This window comes from Salvelinus fontinalis, chromosome 38 (genome assembly GCF_029448725.1).
Source record: "Salvelinus fontinalis isolate EN_2023a chromosome 38, ASM2944872v1, whole genome shotgun sequence".
In the NCBI taxonomy this organism is placed as follows: domain Eukaryota; kingdom Metazoa; phylum Chordata; class Actinopteri; order Salmoniformes; family Salmonidae; genus Salvelinus; species Salvelinus fontinalis.
In genome coordinates, this window is record NC_074702.1 from 26,192,040 (window position 1) to 26,209,582 (window position 17,543).

The 17,543-nt window shown below is 43.7% G+C and overlaps 2 protein-coding genes across 2 annotated transcripts in view; one reads left to right on the forward strand and one right to left on the reverse strand.

Moving 5' to 3' along the window:
* Positions 1–7,120, forward strand: part of LOC129837396 (igLON family member 5-like) — a 153,098-nt gene extending 145,978 nt beyond the window's left edge. The window contains exon 8 of the mRNA XM_055903531.1: positions 679–7,120. Within this exon, the coding sequence (XP_055759506.1) occupies positions 679–782 (104 nt within the window). The 3' untranslated portion in view covers positions 783–7,120. The remainder of the gene's footprint in view (positions 1–678) is intronic.
* A 5,079-nt stretch (positions 7,121–12,199) lies between these two features.
* Positions 12,200–14,408, reverse strand: LOC129837395 (free fatty acid receptor 2-like). The gene has a single exon (XM_055903530.1). It carries the CDS (start codon positions 14,160–14,162, stop codon positions 13,113–13,115), a length of 1,050 nt encoding a protein of 349 aa, XP_055759505.1. The 5' UTR covers positions 14,163–14,408; the 3' UTR covers positions 12,200–13,112.
* Positions 14,409–17,543: the final 3,135 nt, after the last annotated feature.

Here is a 17,543-nt window from a genome sequence, read left to right on the forward strand (position 1 = left end):
TTTTCTCCTCCATTTCTCCCTCTGTTCTGTCCTGTTCTGTTACCCCAGGAAGTTGTCGTGTCTCTCCTTCTCTCTCCTCCCGTCTTGCATTAGCCCTCCCCGATGAGAGATTTCCAACACTGTGTTCTCTCGCTCCCTCTATCCCTCCCTCTCTCCCGCCTTCCACGCTCTGACATTACCATCTTAAGTGAGCCCCTTCATCTCCTCCCTTTCTCTTCTTTCATTCCCTTGTTCTGCCGTTTCCTCGGCAAGTCTCCCTCCAATGACTCACCCCCAGCCAGTCTCATACATCCTTCTGCGCCGCCTTCCTCCATTCCCTCCTCTGTCGGCCCTCGTGTCTTATCTCGCCATCATCTGTCTTTCTCCTCTCCTTTTTTTGCCTAATCTTCCCCCTTCATCATTAGAAAAAGCTGGGTCTGAACCGTCTGTACGAATGGGACACAGACCGAAAATCGAACCACTCTGACTAATATCAGATAGCTTCGGGGATGGTTTTACACTCTGTCCCTGTCATTGCATTCAGACTTCATCCCAAAATGTTTTACCTCTTTTTACTTGTAGCTTACGTTTTCTCTGGTTGTTTCCTTTTTCCCTTACGAATTGTTCTCCACTCTTATTTCCCTCGGTTTCCTCTTTCCTTCTGGGGCCTGTCCTTCTCTCCCGGGCCCCGTGATGCAGGGCCGGGAGCCGTGTACGGACGAGGCGTGGCCGTCAACGTGGGGGTGAGTGCGGGTGTTGGCTTTTGGCTTTGCCTCTCTGTCTCTCTCCTGATGAAGGTCTAAGAGCTTTTCCCGGAAGTCCCATCCCGTCTGTGGAAGGAAGAAGGAATTTATTTAATTACGAACCCATCACTGTGAAACAAAAATAATATGCATTATTCAAAGTAGCCATTGACGCATCGCATCTCACACCCACACCAACTCCCCCCTCGCTACCTATATTGCCACCATCACCATACCACTCTCTCTCTTCATCCTGTTTCCAATGAGGGTCACCATGGTGATGTCTATAATGTGTTTATTAAGAATGATAATTGTGATGATGACGATGAAAACAGATATTTAACACCAGGATAATACTATTACAAATCTAAATCATGACTGATCTACAATAATGTTCATGGACGTTTGGAAACTAGGAGTGACAACGCTACTATTTATGGTTGGAACTACTCTATAATGAAAATGATTCGTTATTCTAATGAGGGTCACGTGACCTTGTTGAAAGCTGTCCATTGGCCCGTCGGTCCTGTGACATTTGACCCTATGATCATACAAGTACCATTTCATTCCGTTTTTAACCATGTGGCAGTGTATATGACGCGGCTGCTGCGAATGATGTCAAAACACACATGAAGGGTGGACGGTGGGGGTTCTATAAAGCCTTTGCCCTTCTAGTGCATCCCTTTGGGATCTCAACCAAGAAGAAGCATGTGAGAAGACCCACTTCATCCCCCCTCCATCCACCCCCACCCCTCTTTAAAAAAAACTCGTCCTCTGCCCACCCCCCCCCCCATCGTTAAGGTGGTTTGTGCTCCGTCCCGTGTGTAAATATAATGCAGTACAGAGGCCATGCCGTTACTAGAGGCAGTCTATCCACATCCAACACTCCTTGGTTGGTGGCTAATGTAGTGGCTAATAAAATCTAAAATATCCAGCAAAACTACATTACCCATCAGCCTCTATTACAGTTTTCATAACCAGGAAGGGACTGTAGAAATAACAATCGTGTCTCCTGCTTTGAAGGCGTTGACCAATCATCCTCCTTCCTTGTCGCTTGTTGATAGCATGTACCGGTTAGAGATGTTCCTGTCGTGAAACCTCCCTCCCGCTCCCCCGCCTCCCCTGCACTGTGTCCGTTTTACTCTGCAAGGTTAAACTGCTATAACTTTTTGGGTGTTGATAATAATACTGATGATGTTAATAAGTATTTAAATTAATATGAAAAGTAATTCCATGTGAGAAAAAAAAGAACACATACTACTCCAGCGCTGACGAGCCGTGTGTGCTAAAAATATTTTGTACTCAATCCCTCGGAGAAATCACACTCATTGAACTGAACGACGACGACAAAAGACGAAGTTGTAAGGTTTTCAAGTTGTGCTCTTTTTTGCCATGACAAGGATTTTAAAAACACATCAAAGTTGATCCCGAGGGAGACTTTTCATCAGAAAGAGTCCGCAGTCAATGAAATGTAATATTGTTTGTATACGTGTATGTATTTACATTTTGTTTTCATGCTGTTAACTGTATAAAGCATACTACACATATTCAACCAGCTTTCATAGCGTGTCACTCTCCAGACAGACCAGCTCAATAGATCAATTATTTAAAACGATGTATGTAAAGCAGCGTCCCTGTAAGTCAGTCAGCCCCCGTATGGCAGGACAGGCGCACCAGGAGATAAAGATGTAATTAGCCACTACCTGTGGCTGGATAAGTGACGGGGCCTACACTCCCCGCCTCCCCCATGTCCTTCCCGCCAGCCATGGACAAGCCCCATAAATCACGTTCAATCCTGGCCCCTGACAGGATCCTCCTCAAGGACACCCTCGTCCCTGTAAAGCAGACGTGGAGCGTCCTCACAAACCACCACACCTGGGCCCTGATTGAACCCCCCCCAGGGCTCAATTATCCAGCCACTTTCCCTGCACAGATCAACCACCGAGACGTGCACTGTGAGGCTCGATGACACCCCAACCAACCGCTGTTTCTCTGTCACGTCCTGCTGTGTCTATGTCTATATGCAAACTCCCCCAATAGTGAACCAACCTGCATGGAGAGATGGGCTCACACTACCCACAATTCCTGTGACCTTACAGGAATATGCAGCATCTGTATTCAGTATTCTGCGAATAGCTGTCATCTTTTTTTGTTTGATTTAATTTTAACCAGCAACATACCTGCTAACTCAGATATAGGAGAGGCATCCAATCCGGTTAAGCTGTGCTATGATATTTAAGGGTGCCCCTAACAATCTATTCAAGAATGGAACTGTTTTAGTAATACTATTGTATGAAGTGTGCTAATGTGTGAAGAGATGTGAAGCCCTAGCAAGAGTGAATGTCCCCTTTAGCAGGAGGCTAGTCAATGAAAATCTGTTTGTCTCACTGAATATAGTGTGAGATGTGTTCTGTTGATGCCCGTTGCTCTATGCAATGTAGTCAGTCATTGGTATGTCTGAAGGGCAACACACAGACCCACTTGTGTTCATCTTGTTTTGCTCAGACTCACAGGACATTGATGGGTATCGATTTTCAAGCACAAGAGCAGGTTGTTTTGGTCAGTGATTCTGTTTTTCCTTCTTTGTCGTTTTCGATCCCCCTCTCTCACTCACGCTGTCTTTCTGTCTGTCTTCTCTCTTTCACATCCTCTGTCCCATGTCAGCACCCAGCTCAATTTTATCAGTGGAATAAACTTCTGCATGTACATACTCTGTCCTTGAAGAAAAAATGAAAAGAAAATAAGGAAAAACATACTGTCATGTTTCTCAATGTGGGTTTGAAAAAAAAGCATGTAAATGTTCGTTTTGGGGGGATTTTGAAAAACAAAAAGCTGTATCTTGTGTAAAGGCTGGGGGAAAGGCTGGGGGATATGCTTTTAAATTCATGCAATGGAGGGCGATATGTATGGTGGGCATTTGTAATAACCCCAAATGAGTTTGAGGGTCTCCATGAGTTCTTCATCAATGGGAAAGTTAATCAGAGGACTGGAAATGGGAAAAGGAAGGATGCAGAGAATACACTTCCTCGATGGGTGTGAGAGGACCTCCACACACAGTGGGAAGAAGCCCAGACTGGTACAGACAAAGCTCTGAGGCAGAGGGAGATGGGATGACTCTGACCAGACAGTAAACTCTCCATGGGGGAGAACGAGAAAAGACAAGGCAGACACTTGATAGGATAGCAGCTCAGATATAAATCCTAAAATGGCCACTGCGTCGTTCCTCCTGAAGGAAGACATACCACAGCGTTGTCTATGATTACACCATGTAATATTAATAGCATTAGCACTGCAATGATCACAAACACTGTCTGTGTACAGGCAGCATTTCATGAATCTATCTGCTAGCCTATCAATGAGCGTTTACACTTTATTGATATGGTGTGGTGTCATATAGCTTGGCCTGTAATTACAGCACAAAGACCTGCTGTATGATTCTAATGGACGTAAGTGGTGTCATTACATGTAGTTCATCACTCCCAACAAATGGGGGCGATGCTAATTCTACGGGCGCCACTCGAGCATTGCTAAGCAGCACTTTTTGGCTTATGTTGATGTACATAATATAAACTAACTTGCTTCCTTTATATATGAGATTATTTAAATGTTTTGAAGACAATTAGAACCATATTTGGGTGGTGTATTTTTTATTTGTGAATGACAAGTCTAGTTGTATATGAAAATGCAGCGGGAGACGAGCAGTAGAAGGTAGATAACTATACACCCAGTCTCCGTTTGAATGTACTCGTTTTTTAAGTTGTGTATCTGTGTTAGATCCTGAATCACTATAAGCACTATATTCCAGTCTCGCCACATTAAACAGTTCCTTTACAGACTTTCAGTTCCAAATGCAATGGTTAATCGATACATTGGACTGGATCGCTTGAAATTGAGCAATTTCTCCCCAGGCTCACTACCAGGGCCCAAAGACGGAATTGTCAAGTGTCTATATTAAGGCCTTAGAATAGAGAGCATAATTTATCATGCCTTGATACAAGACACCCCTAATTGCGCATTGATTTTCTCCCCATCTCCGAAACATTTTGGCCGAGCTATATTGTCAACTAAGGTAACTATTTGTTTAGAGAACATACAATGAAGAATGAGTCATTAGTTTTATTTTCATGTCAGTTGAAAGAGTAGCTCGTCAAGGCGCATTTTGTTCATTTTGTTCTTTCTGATAATAAGATGTCTAACAATTGTCTGTATAATGGCACCTTATAGTACATTATATTTTATTATTGTACTCAATTAAATGATTGATACCAAATGTTAATTTTGGAAATGTCAGTACCTATCGATACTGTGTATCTAGAGGCTTATGTCTGACAAACACAGCCGACTCTTTAATAGGAGTAGAGTCTAGAACGATAGGATGTACAATAGAACGAGATGAGATAAAGAGGAATAGAACCGTAGCCATGATAGTATTTGGTCAATATTCAACTAACATGATAAATTATCAGAATTATGTCAGATTTTCAGTACCGGTACTGTGTATCAGTTATACATAAGAAGATGTGTCTTATTGAGGGACAGACTCATTGATATATAAATTATTTCCGTAGTACCAGCCAGGTCTCTCCAGCTTTTGTCCTTCACACCATAGCCCACTCGCTAGATAACAATGTGTTATCCTAATGAGCTATTGTTCACCAGCTAATCTAAAGGCCTGTTCCATTCTTATGAGCAGAGTCAACATTGCGAGTGTGTTTAAGCTCCAGTAGATTTCCATTAGCTGTACTAATGAGTGCATCGATACACACAACATGCTGGGCTGAGGTTAGCTACATGAGGAAAATAGGTCATTATTGTATGAACATGCTGACTACAAGTGATAGGAGGAAGTGATATTTGCCTTGACTCACTGGAGGATCAACTTGGAAGTTGAATGAGGTGGCTAGCTAGGTATAGTAAGTTGGTAGTAGTTGAATTGATAGATACACAAGGACAGAATGTATAGAAAAAAAGATGGATACATTTATGTAGAGAGGTGGATATTTTGTTAGTTTATCGTTTCTATTCTGAATTCTAATTAGGATATATTGTTATCCATGTAAAACATTGACAGTATTTGTTTGTGTGGATAGTGGGTTAAAGTAATACTTGCGAGCCACAGAGGCAAGAGCAGCAGTCACTCACTCCCACCTCCATCCACACAAACAGGCAGGGACTACAGATGGTTGCTTGTCAATCACCCTCTCCTTTCTAAGAATGTAGCTAGTGGCTAATTAACAGTGTAACAGTGTTGGTCCATCCACAGCTGGAACAACAAGAGAGTCTGCACACTACTAGGCAACAATGGAGGCGCCCACCAGCCAGCCTCCTTAGTCATTAGAAGCCGGCCTAACATCTCCAACACTGAGAGCCCCTTTACTTGGCCTTTGTGAGTCACCAGCACAAACCTGCCATTTGGCCTGTCAATCAACTGGGTAAATATTGGTTGCCATGGCGAAACTGACAATGGAACTATATTTTTTTCTTGTCGAATGACATCATCAAGTGATGTTCTGGCTTGTGTTCATAGGATAAAATGGGAGAGAACCTGTGCGGTGTGATTAAGTCGCAAACTGTCCTATTAATGTGAAATGTATAGATTTGAATTTATGACACAATATAAGATTGGGTTGTCATGACACTGTTGTCTCACCAGAACAATTTTGAAACTTCTGTAAAACTATGACAATCAGGTAATAACAATTAACAAAGACAAGTGTAATTTTTATCAGTGCGAGAACTAATAACAAATATTAGGTTGTCTCAGCAATCCAGTGGATGAGTCTACCCAAGAATGCTTGGTTAGTGTTTGCGGACATCTTATGGAGATGTCATGCCCATCTCTCTCTCTCGTTGCCCCTCTGGCCCACTTCCTCCTCCCTCCTCCATCTCCTTTCCCTCTCTGTGGAGAAAACCTGCCACCTGTACCCCCCCCCCCCCCATGCCAATCCCGCTGCCTGCTGCCTTGCCACCTCTCTGAATGCCAGGTTCCCACCCTGGTAAATCTGTGTTATTGATTTGTGAGTGTGTGTGTCCATGTGTGTGTGTGTGGATTATCTGACCTTCACATGGCAGGCATGTTGGTTTCAATCTACCCCTAGACCTCAACATTATTATTTCTGTCGGTGTTGACTTTGCAAGGTTGCATCGATATAACATACTGAACAAAACAAAGAAACACAAGCAGCATCGTCTTCCATCTTGACATATTTCTGTGCAGTGAAGCGATGATGATTATGATGACTCTTTTGATTCATTTAAACTCTGTTCTGTCTCTGTTTCTAAGTGTCATTTCTAAGTGTGTGGACAATTTTTCCCCCAAATCTATAGAAGTGAAGTTAAAAAAATAAAATATATCAGAGGGAGAAAAATCAATAAAAATAATGTTGTTTTTAACAGAACTCTGTGTGAGTGGTTGATTGTTGTCGTTGTTTAATGTGATATGTTGCTGCGTTCTCAGCCCCTGTGGTTGGAAAGCGAGGTTAGGTGAGCTGAGTTTCCTGAGTTTGGTTCCAGCAACAGAGTCAAACCTTTTACCTTTGCTTGATGCTACTACAAAGTTGTACATTGGCTTTTTGAATAGGAGTAAATCATGATGATATTTCAATACAGAGGAAAACAATCAGCTGAACATCCAACATCTAGTAATATAAAATCAATATGACCTTATAGTTCCATTAGAATTCTGTCAATTATTTACACACTTTCAAAGAGAGTAAAGATCACTGAGAGATGGATGGAAACTACAGTTTACCAATACATGTCAGAAACAGTTGCCAAATGTTATGCTAATGTTTCTGTTGAGGTGCACAGAGTAGATCAGTCCCCACTTCTCTTGTTTATGGGATGGGGAACATATTTAATCCAGTGAAAGGGCTATAAGAGGCTGTTTGTTTCCATTTTTGTCAAGTTGTTGTTCTGCTTCTGGCTGGGAGTGGTACAGGTTTGGGGGTCAGCTTTAGGGTGAGGTCAAAGCTGTGGTAAAACTAGGTGGACACTGGAGTCTACTAAAGTAAACACATAGTAAACTCGGAACGTCGTTTTTTTAAATGCTTTACCTAAACATGAGACGGATGACGATGAGTCGCACTCCTCATTTTCTAAAGTATCCTATACATGTAGTATGACATACTGCACTATTCTCTTATTCATCAGAACATGTGTAAACCATACAAAAACTGCTCTTCTATATATTCTCCTACAAAAACGTTCATAATAAAAGTAAACAACACTTTTTGTACTTGAAACTAATTTCAGCTTTAATGATGGTTTGAAATGAGAGAGAATCTCAAATCTTGACATTTTATTCTTCACACATTAACCACTTTGGTGTTAAGTAATTAGCTAGCTGACATTCTGTCCAATGAGCACATTATCATTGTGAAATAGACGATGGTTTTGCTTTGTTTGTTTCTGTAGACTGCATTTTGCTTACTGTTGCATTGCGGTTTGTGCAGACACCAAGAGCGAGGCCTATTTGTCTGCTAAGACATAGGCTCGTGTCGTCTTTGACGTAACAGGCGCTGAGATTTGTCTTGTTTTGGAGCATGGCCTATTAATGAACATTGGAACATAATGAAGCAAAGAAATAAGCTGCCATCTCATTGTCTTTGGTGGGAAGCTTGACATTCAAAGTGACTGTTCGAACAGTCCTTTCACCACTGGAGTTTGGAAGGAGAAAGAAAAGCATGAGAAATATCCTGGACCTGTGTGTGCTTCTGTTGATAGCAGGCCTAAAACCAGGTTAGTGTCTTCCAATCCTACTAGGCATCCAATATTCTCACAAACAAATATATGTTTTTCTATGTTCATGATTTTTCAGCATATTCAGTGTCATAATTAATATGTATTATGCAATATCCCTAAGCATATTACAGTACATATACATTTATCTAATTGCATGAATTCTGCCTTTCTGTTTTGGCTTCAAGTCTTGCAATATCAAGACTCCTGTTGACAACACTAATGATCTAATTACTTTCAGAAGTGTATAGAGTCATGAGTTGTTTGTTTGTCAAGATAAGAGGAGGGAGTCAGGGAGAAAGTGACTCCAACTCACTCATTTTGACTTTAATAAAATACTGTGATCATCTCCAAATACACCTCAACATCATGGGCAAGCTTTGGGGCAAATGACTTTGAACTGAAGGTCTTGCTGTTTTTGTTTTGTCAAAATGAAATATTCTGTTTTTCCTTGATGAAGAAGCATTCACTGACTGTGTCCTCACTCAGCCCCGTTAAGGATGGTAACAGCAGAGGGGTTAAAGGTGAGGCAGTGGCCCCCTTCTCTCACTGTAATGCGGGGTCAGAGTGCCAACCTGTCCTGCCGCTTCGAGGCCATGTCCTACGGGGTGGACTGGTTCAAGATAGAGGGGGTCGAAAAGATCCCCATCCCAGATTCAGCTGGGCAGACGTCCCTGGTGATAACCGAGGTGTCCGTGGAGGATGCCGGTGTGTATTACTGCGAGGTCAACGTCCTATACAGAGTTTCAGAGCGAGGAGGCGGCACAAAGCTCATTAACCTGGGTAAGACAGAAGTAAATTAGCCTGGTCCCAAATCTGTTTGTGCTATCTTGACAACTCATATGGCCATTGCTTGGCATGATAATGACCATAGGATTAGGCTTTTTTTTATATGGGTCCAGGCTAAGAACAAGCTCTAATAAGAAATGAATACATCCGCCTTTATTCTTGGAATGTCTTATTGTAATGCATTAGAGTGTTCTGTCTTTGTTGTTGTTGTTGTTGTCATTGTTGTAATTGTCTCTCATTTGTATCCTTTGAGAATTTGTTTGAACTCTAACGGTTAGCAGGGAGGTTATTAAATGTAAACCAGTGAGCTATGCATCACCATAAAGAGGCCTAACCAAGCTCAAATCTCTAAAAATTCTAGTCACATGGAAATTTCCTTTCAGTTCATCTTTTTGCCTGAGTGGATTCGTGACAAATCCAGATATAATCACCATGGCACAATGCATTGTGGATTCTATTGATCTTTGCAGGGAATTGAAACTCACCACAGAACAAGGCAAAGAGGGATCATGAAATGATTATGTGCAAACCCCTCATGCGAAAGAGAAGGTTCCTCTCAGCATTTCTCCAGTGGGGTGCACGTTGCAAAGTCCTGCACCATTTACAGAACCATGAGTGTGTTGTTTTGCCACAACTGTATTACCAACATGGTCTGAATAGAATATGTTGAAATAGTGAAATATGACATGCAGTATAAAAATGGTTAAATGTCAACAATCTGACATATTTCTAACGAGCGGCTGGTAGCCTAGTGGTTAAGAGCATTGGGCCAGTAACCGAAAGGTTGCTGCTTTGAATCCCTGAGCCGACTAAAAATCTGACGCTGTGCCCTTGAGCAAAGCACTTATTCCTAATTGCTCCTGTATCGCTCTGGATAAGAGTGTCTGCTAAATGACTAAAATTTAAATGTCATGAGATAGATGGTATTGAATCACCCCCTTCCCGTGTCTCCTCCTACCCCTACTAGCACCCCCCTCTGTGCCCCAACTACTCCTCCAGGTCCCCTCGGACCCCCAGACGGACCAGTGGGTTCTCCTCTGTGTCACTAGTGGGTTCCACCCACACCACCTCACCCTAACCTGGACACACCAGAGTGGAGACGATAGCCCCCACCACTTTGTTGGCAGCAACTGCACCCTTCACCCTGCCTACCCTCACATCAACCAATCACACAGCCCGATTCCAAAGATCTCAACTCCTAATTGGATGGGAGAGTGTTTACAGGTGACAGACAGCTCCAGAAAGGAAGCGTATGTAATCAGTGTGCTGTCCCTCCCCCCGCGGGGGTCTGTGGAGGCTGGGATCTCCTACACCTGTAGTGTACAAGATCATCCTGCTCTGGACTCACCCCTGTCTGCCTCCTTCTCCTGGGGTGAGCTTTAGTTAACACTACTGAGCGGCTGTATATTTCACTAGGCTATTTCTCACAAGGCTCAAATGTTTTTATACATCTGTGCTTCCACTACACACAGATTCAGTCAGTCATGGGCCTTCAACGACTGTAAATTGAATTCACCCTCAGGTCTGTCATCATTGTGTGAGGTCCATGACTGTATAACTTAACAGTTATGTTTGCATTGCCTTTTTATCTACGCTCACAGACGCAGCCCCCAATGAGGTGATTGGATGCTTGAATATCCTTAAGATCTGTGTCCTCTGTGGAGTGACTGTGGTGTTTTCCATTGCAAGTAAGTACTGTATGGTTACACTCACAAGATCTCACAAGGATCATGGGAAATGGAGTCATGTAAATCATTGTATGGTCCATGTCTTGAGCATCAGTCAATTGGGTTGTTTTGGATATCGTCTCTTTCTCCACAGCACTGACAAGTTTGTGTGAAAAAAAAATACCTCATGTGTCCTATGTACTGTAAGTACACACACACAAGCATGCATACACACATTCTGTTTTACAGCTCTATCTCTTTAGCTATCCAAAGTTGTGAGAAAAAGTCAACACTGACACAATCCATATTTGTCCAAATTAATGTCTTTCAGCAAATAAAGGGAGAAAACAAAGGACATTTGTGAGAAAGAAAACAAAGGATCTGAACACACCAAGAGCATCCGATTTTCTGTGAATTATAGGCTACCCACAACAGCTTCTGTACAGATCTTTACTGCATGCTACCTTTCCTGATCAGATGGCACACTTTTTATGACAAAGAGTATGCTGGGTTTTAACTGAGGGATTTTTTTGGGGGACCAGTAGTTTTGTCTATAAGCACATGCCTCAGCACTGTTTTAAAAACTAGCTCTACTCTCTCTCACTTGTCCTCCATGATGTATATTCTACCCAGCTCACACATTCTGTAACATCCCCAAATCATAATGCAAAACTGATGCTATGTGAAACTTTAGGTCTTTGTCGCGTGTCGAACGGAATCCTTCCTCTGCCATTTTGCAATCGTGTCAAGTGCTACTGTGTTGCTGAATGCTTTTATTAGTCATAATGTACTCTAGTGTCAAAATGAATGTCTCATGGACGGTATGCAACAATCAACTCAACCTCTGTTGGAGCATAAGCCCTGAATAACCGGAATAAATAAAGTCAAGGCACTTCCTGGTGTAAAAGTATTGAATCTATGGGTTTATGTTGGTGGTGTGGGCTTTCCTTGCACGTGTTACAGGTACTGTACTGCAGCTTGCTGTATAGTATACATGCACCACCCATGGTACCTTATCAGAGACTATAGTCTCTGTGTAAATATTTGAGATGCTCATCAATTATCATGAGTTACACTGTATTGGGAAGTATGTCTGAAGTGATGGTCATCATGTTAAACATGTTATGATTGCAAAACAGTAGCAAGAACCAGGGTTCCACAGCAACCGGATTATGTTCAAGTATGCCATTGCCAACCTTTTTCCCTGTAATTGTGTAACCAATTCAATGCTGGTCAACTATTATCGTATTATTGTTCCTGTAATTCACAAAATGAACCCGCTTTTATTTCAACATCAATGTCTTTATTTGGTCTCACAATCAAACAACGAAGGCCCCACAATCAAACAACGAAGGCCCCACAATCAAACAATGAAGGTCCCACAATCAAATAATGAAGGTCCCACGTGTCAGAGGTGTATACAAAATGGGACAGTGAGTCCACATTCATTTCACAAAGCCAATAATGGAAATCTATGGACACAATGAATCACAAGTACACACAAAATCCCTCACTTACGCATGTGTGCTCATGCATGCACAAAAACACATTCGCACATGCACCCCCCCCCCCCCACACACACACACACACACACACCAACTCTGCTCAGTGCTCAAATTCATCATTCCTTTTCAACCATATGCGATACTACTGTGATACTTGTTTGAGGTGCTTATCTCTCAGTGCTGAGAGATGTTGTTCTGATGTGTCTCTCAGATGTTAGAGCTGTTGTTCTCTACAGTTGACATCACAATAACTGCTCCTAGTTGTGTAAATGGGCTTCAAACTTGTGAAATACAATTATAATCAATGATCATTTTCTGTTCTGTTTGCCAATCTTGTCAGGCAATCCAATACAACAAATGTATTCTCAAACTTATTTCACGCACTGTCACAGTAGGTGTGTACTTATAATACATAATTGGCAATGACTGCACTTGATTCCAGCTAACTGCAGCAAGGCAGTAACTCCCTATTGTGAGCCCTTGTTTTGTGTCTCTCAGGAGGAAGGCAGGCTCCGTGTCTACCATATCCTATCTCTAATCTAGGTAGGAAGTTTGCCCGACAATGATCAAAAAGAGACACAGATACAGTAAAATGTGGAAACATAAACATCAGAGCACTCATATCCTGCCACTAGGCATGAGGAGCACAACACCTCGTTTCAGTTAATACAGGCCTTATTCAATTAGCTTCAGATAACATTCATCTCTACCTGGTTGGGTCCCTTATCTTTCTGAGGCTCGCTCGTTCCCTTCCAAGGGGAACAGTGGATGTGACACTTGGCCAGCTTGATTCTGGCCCCCTGCAGCATTCTCCCTATGGTCCCTCTGACGGCCGAGGAGGAGAAGTAGAAGATGAAGGGGTCCAGGCAGGCGTTGAAGGTGCTGCAGAGCAAGGCCATGTCCCTCCAGTCAGGGTTCTTCCTGGTTATAAAGCCCACAATGTGGGAGACGTTGTAGGGGCCGAAGCAGAAGGCGAACACCAGCAGTGTCCCCAGAGCCAGGCCGATAGCACGGAGGCGTCTGCGACGCCCGATGTGGGGCAGGCCGGAGAGGATGCGGATGAAGTTGATGTAGCAGAAGCTGCAGATGAGGAAAGGTACACAGAATAGAACCAGGCAGAGCTCCAGACGCACAGGCAGGAGGATCGCCAGTTGCTTCTCGCTGAAGTCCTCATAGCACACATTCCTGGAAGACACAATGGTGTTGCCGTCACTAAGAGGCGCATTGGAGACGTTGGAGAATTCGTAGCTGTTGGAAGAGTTGGTTGTGGAACTGAGGGAGTCTTGCGGTGGGTTGTAGTAGGGCATGATGACGACGATGCTCAGCTGGAGGACGGAGAAGACCCAGATAAATACACTGGCCACCACGGCATACAGGGGCCGGCGCTTCAGCGAGTGTTGGATGGGGAAGGCCACGCCCAGGTAGCGCTCCACACTGACCGCTGTCAGGAATAAGGTGCTGACGTAGATGGTCATGTAGAAGAAGAAGCCAGATAAAGGACAGAGGATGTAGGGTAGACTCCAGGTCATATCGTTTGTAACTTCCTGCATCTTGAAGGGCAGGAAGAGCAGGAAGAGGAGGTCCGAGACGGTCAGGTTGAGGAGCAGGATGTCGATGGGCGTGGGTTTTTGCCTTACCTTCTTGCTGAAGGTGTAGAAGGCCACAGCGTTGGCTGGGAGGCCCGTCAAAAAGGTGACAAGGTAGACAGGCAGACACAACGCAGTATGGCACTCCTGCATAGTGGCCTAGGCGGTGGGTACAGTCACTGGAAGGCACAGGGAGCAAGATCTGTCACATCATCTCAGTGCAGTCTGGGGGGGATGAAAACGTTGCAGCGCGAGGGGCTTGATCTGTCAGACAGTCTGAGGCTTCAGAGGCGAAGGCTGCTTATTGGGTCAACGGCCTGGAACAAACCCGGTTAGACAGCGTGGTTTTCCTGTCTCTGACAATAAACCAACTCATCGTCTCTTCAAGGGCTCCAAGACTCTGATGGCAAGAGAGGACAGAAAGAGATTACAACATGCCACATTATGGTTTCTTACGGCCTTTTGTTACTCACTACTCACCCCATTTAAGTATGCCAAGTGGAGGGTGTAATTGAAACAACATCCGTGTGCGCAATAATCACAATAAAATACTATCAGATGAAGTAGAGTTCAGATTAATGTGAATTTCATGCAAAATAGCTACAGTAAAACCAAACACTCGGAGAGGCAATATGGTCAGTATCTGTTGGGAACTGACTGTATACCACTCAGGATGTGTGTGTATGGCACATGGTGCTGTATACAAACAGTCTCAAACACAACGTTATTGCTCCCTGTGTCCTCGTTCTAGTACTGTCTTATCATTAGATGGACACCTGTTCTTCTTGTACACACAAACACAGAACAGCTTGTAAATATATTGGCGCTGACGTCCACAAACGGGGGACGCGTGGTCTTAGCTGCGACCATTCTTTATCCTAGTTAGCACAACAGTGTTTTCATTTCCTGTTCTTAAACATCTCCAATAGGTCAACAATGGATTAAACAATCTCTGACATCATCAAAGGGAAGTCATAAACACAACACTCACGATTAAGAAAAAGCTATAACTCATTCTACCACAACCAGGGACCAAGTAGCCCTTACTATAGTCTTGTTCACCAGCCCTGTGCCGTGAGGCTGTCGCTACTCAGGTCAAGCATTCAAGAGAGTTATCATAGCGTGTCTGCACTGAACTGAGCTAAGAAAAACAAACATTAAGATAGATTATTATTTGATCTTACCCTCCATGTACTTCCAGCATCAAATAAAGGACAGTATAATAAGGCATGTAGGTAAGGCTGAGCGTAGGAGACAATTAAACCAACATTACTTCCTTGTATTGACCAATGACTAGCTAATATACTGTGCGTATGGGAAATTACTCACTCACACTTTTACTGGCAGATATGATGACAGTGGAGGATTGCCAGCAAATCAAACAACTCACTGACCTCTATACCAACTCTTCACATTGTTTTGTACTTTTTCTACCATAGATAGCTACAGTATTCTGTTCCACTGGGACTAACAGCTAGAACACCAACAGTCTCTTGCACTGACTCTCTGCACCTTACACACACATGCTTACACACTTGCACATGCTTACACACTCACACATGCTTACACACTCGCACATACTTGCACACTCACACATGCTTACACACTCGCACATGCTTACAAATAAGCTCAAACTCACACACATACAGTACCATTCAAGGGTTTTTCTTTATTTTCAATATTTCTACATTGTAGATTAATAGTGAAGACATAAAAACTATGAAATAACACATATGGAATCATATAGTAACCAAAAAAGTGTTAAACAAATCAAAATACGTGACTCGCCACCTGGATTCGGTCTTCTGCCCCATCGCGGACCAGGATGTCTTGCTCCCAGAAAGACTAAACAACTTCTTTGCTTGCTTTGAGGACAATACAGTGCCACTGACACGGCCCGCTACCAAAACCTGCGGACTCTCTTTCACTGCAGCCGACGTGAGTAAAACATTTAAACGTGTTAACGCTCGCAAGGCTGCAGGTCCAGACGGCATCCCCAGCCGTGTCCTCAGAGCATGCGCAGACCAGCTGGCTGGTGTGTTTACGGACATATTCAATCAATCCTTATCCCAGTCTGCTGTTCCCACATGCTTCAAGAGGGCCACCATTGTTCATGTTCCCAAGAAAGCTAAGGTAACTGAGCCTAACGACTTCCGCCCCGTAGCACTCACTTCCGTCATCATGAAGTGCTTTGAGAGACTAGTCAAGGACCATATCACCTCCACCCTACCTGACACCCTAGACCCACTCCAATTTGCTTACCGCCCCAATAGGTCCACAGACGACGCAATCGCAACCACACTGCACACTGCCCTAACCCATCTGGACAAGAGGAATACCTATGTGAGAATGCTGTTCATCGACTACAGCTCAGCATTTAACACCATAGAACCCTCCAAACTCGTCATCAAGCTCGAGACCCTTGGTCTCAACCCCGCCCTGTGACACTGGGTACTGTGAGCCCTCTCCTGTACTCCCTGTTCACCCATGACTGCGTGGCCATGCACGCCTCCAACTCAATCATCAAGTTTGCAGACGACACTACAGTGGTAGGCTTGATTACCAACAACAACGAGACGGCCTACAGGGAGGAGGTGAGGGCCCTCGGAGTGTGGTGTCAGGAAAATAACCAAACACTCAACGTCAACAAAACAAAGGAGATGATCATGGACTTCAGGAAACAGCAGAGGGAGCACCCCCCTATCCACATCGACGGGACAGTAGTGGAGAGGGTAGAAAGTTTTAAGTTCCTCGGCGTACACATCACGGACAAACTGAATTGGTCCACCCACACAGACAGCGTGGTGAGGAAGGCGCAGCAGCGCCTCTTCAACCTCAGGAGGCTGAAGAAATTCGGCTTGTCACCAAAAGCACTCACAAACTTTTACAGATGCACAATCGAGAGCATCCTCTCGGGCTGTATCACCGCCTGGTACGGCAACTGCTCCGCCCACAACCGTAAGGCTCTCCAGAGGGTAGTGAGGTCTCCACAACGCATCACGGGGGCAAACTACCTGCCCTCCAGGACACCTACACCACCCGATGTCACAGGAAGGCCATAAAGATCATCAAGGGCAACAACCACCCGAGCCACTGCCTGTTCACCCCGCTATCATCCAGAAGGCGAGGTCAGTACAGGTGCATCAAAGCAGGGACCGAGAGACTGAAAAACAGCTTCTATCTCAAGGCCATCAGACTGTTCAACAGCCACCACTAACATTAGTGGCTGCTGCCATACATGTAAAAAAAATGATCACTAGCCACTTTAAACAATGCCACTTAATATAATGTTTACATACCCTACATTACGCATCTCATATGTATATACTGTACTCGATACCATCTACTGCATCTTGCCATCTTTATGTAATACATGTATCACTAGCCACTTTAAACTATGCCACTTAATATAATGTTTACATACCCTTCATTACTCATCTCATATGTATATACTGTACTCGATAGCATCTACTGCATCTTGCCTATGCCGTTCTGTACCATCACTCATTCATATATGTACATATATGTATATAT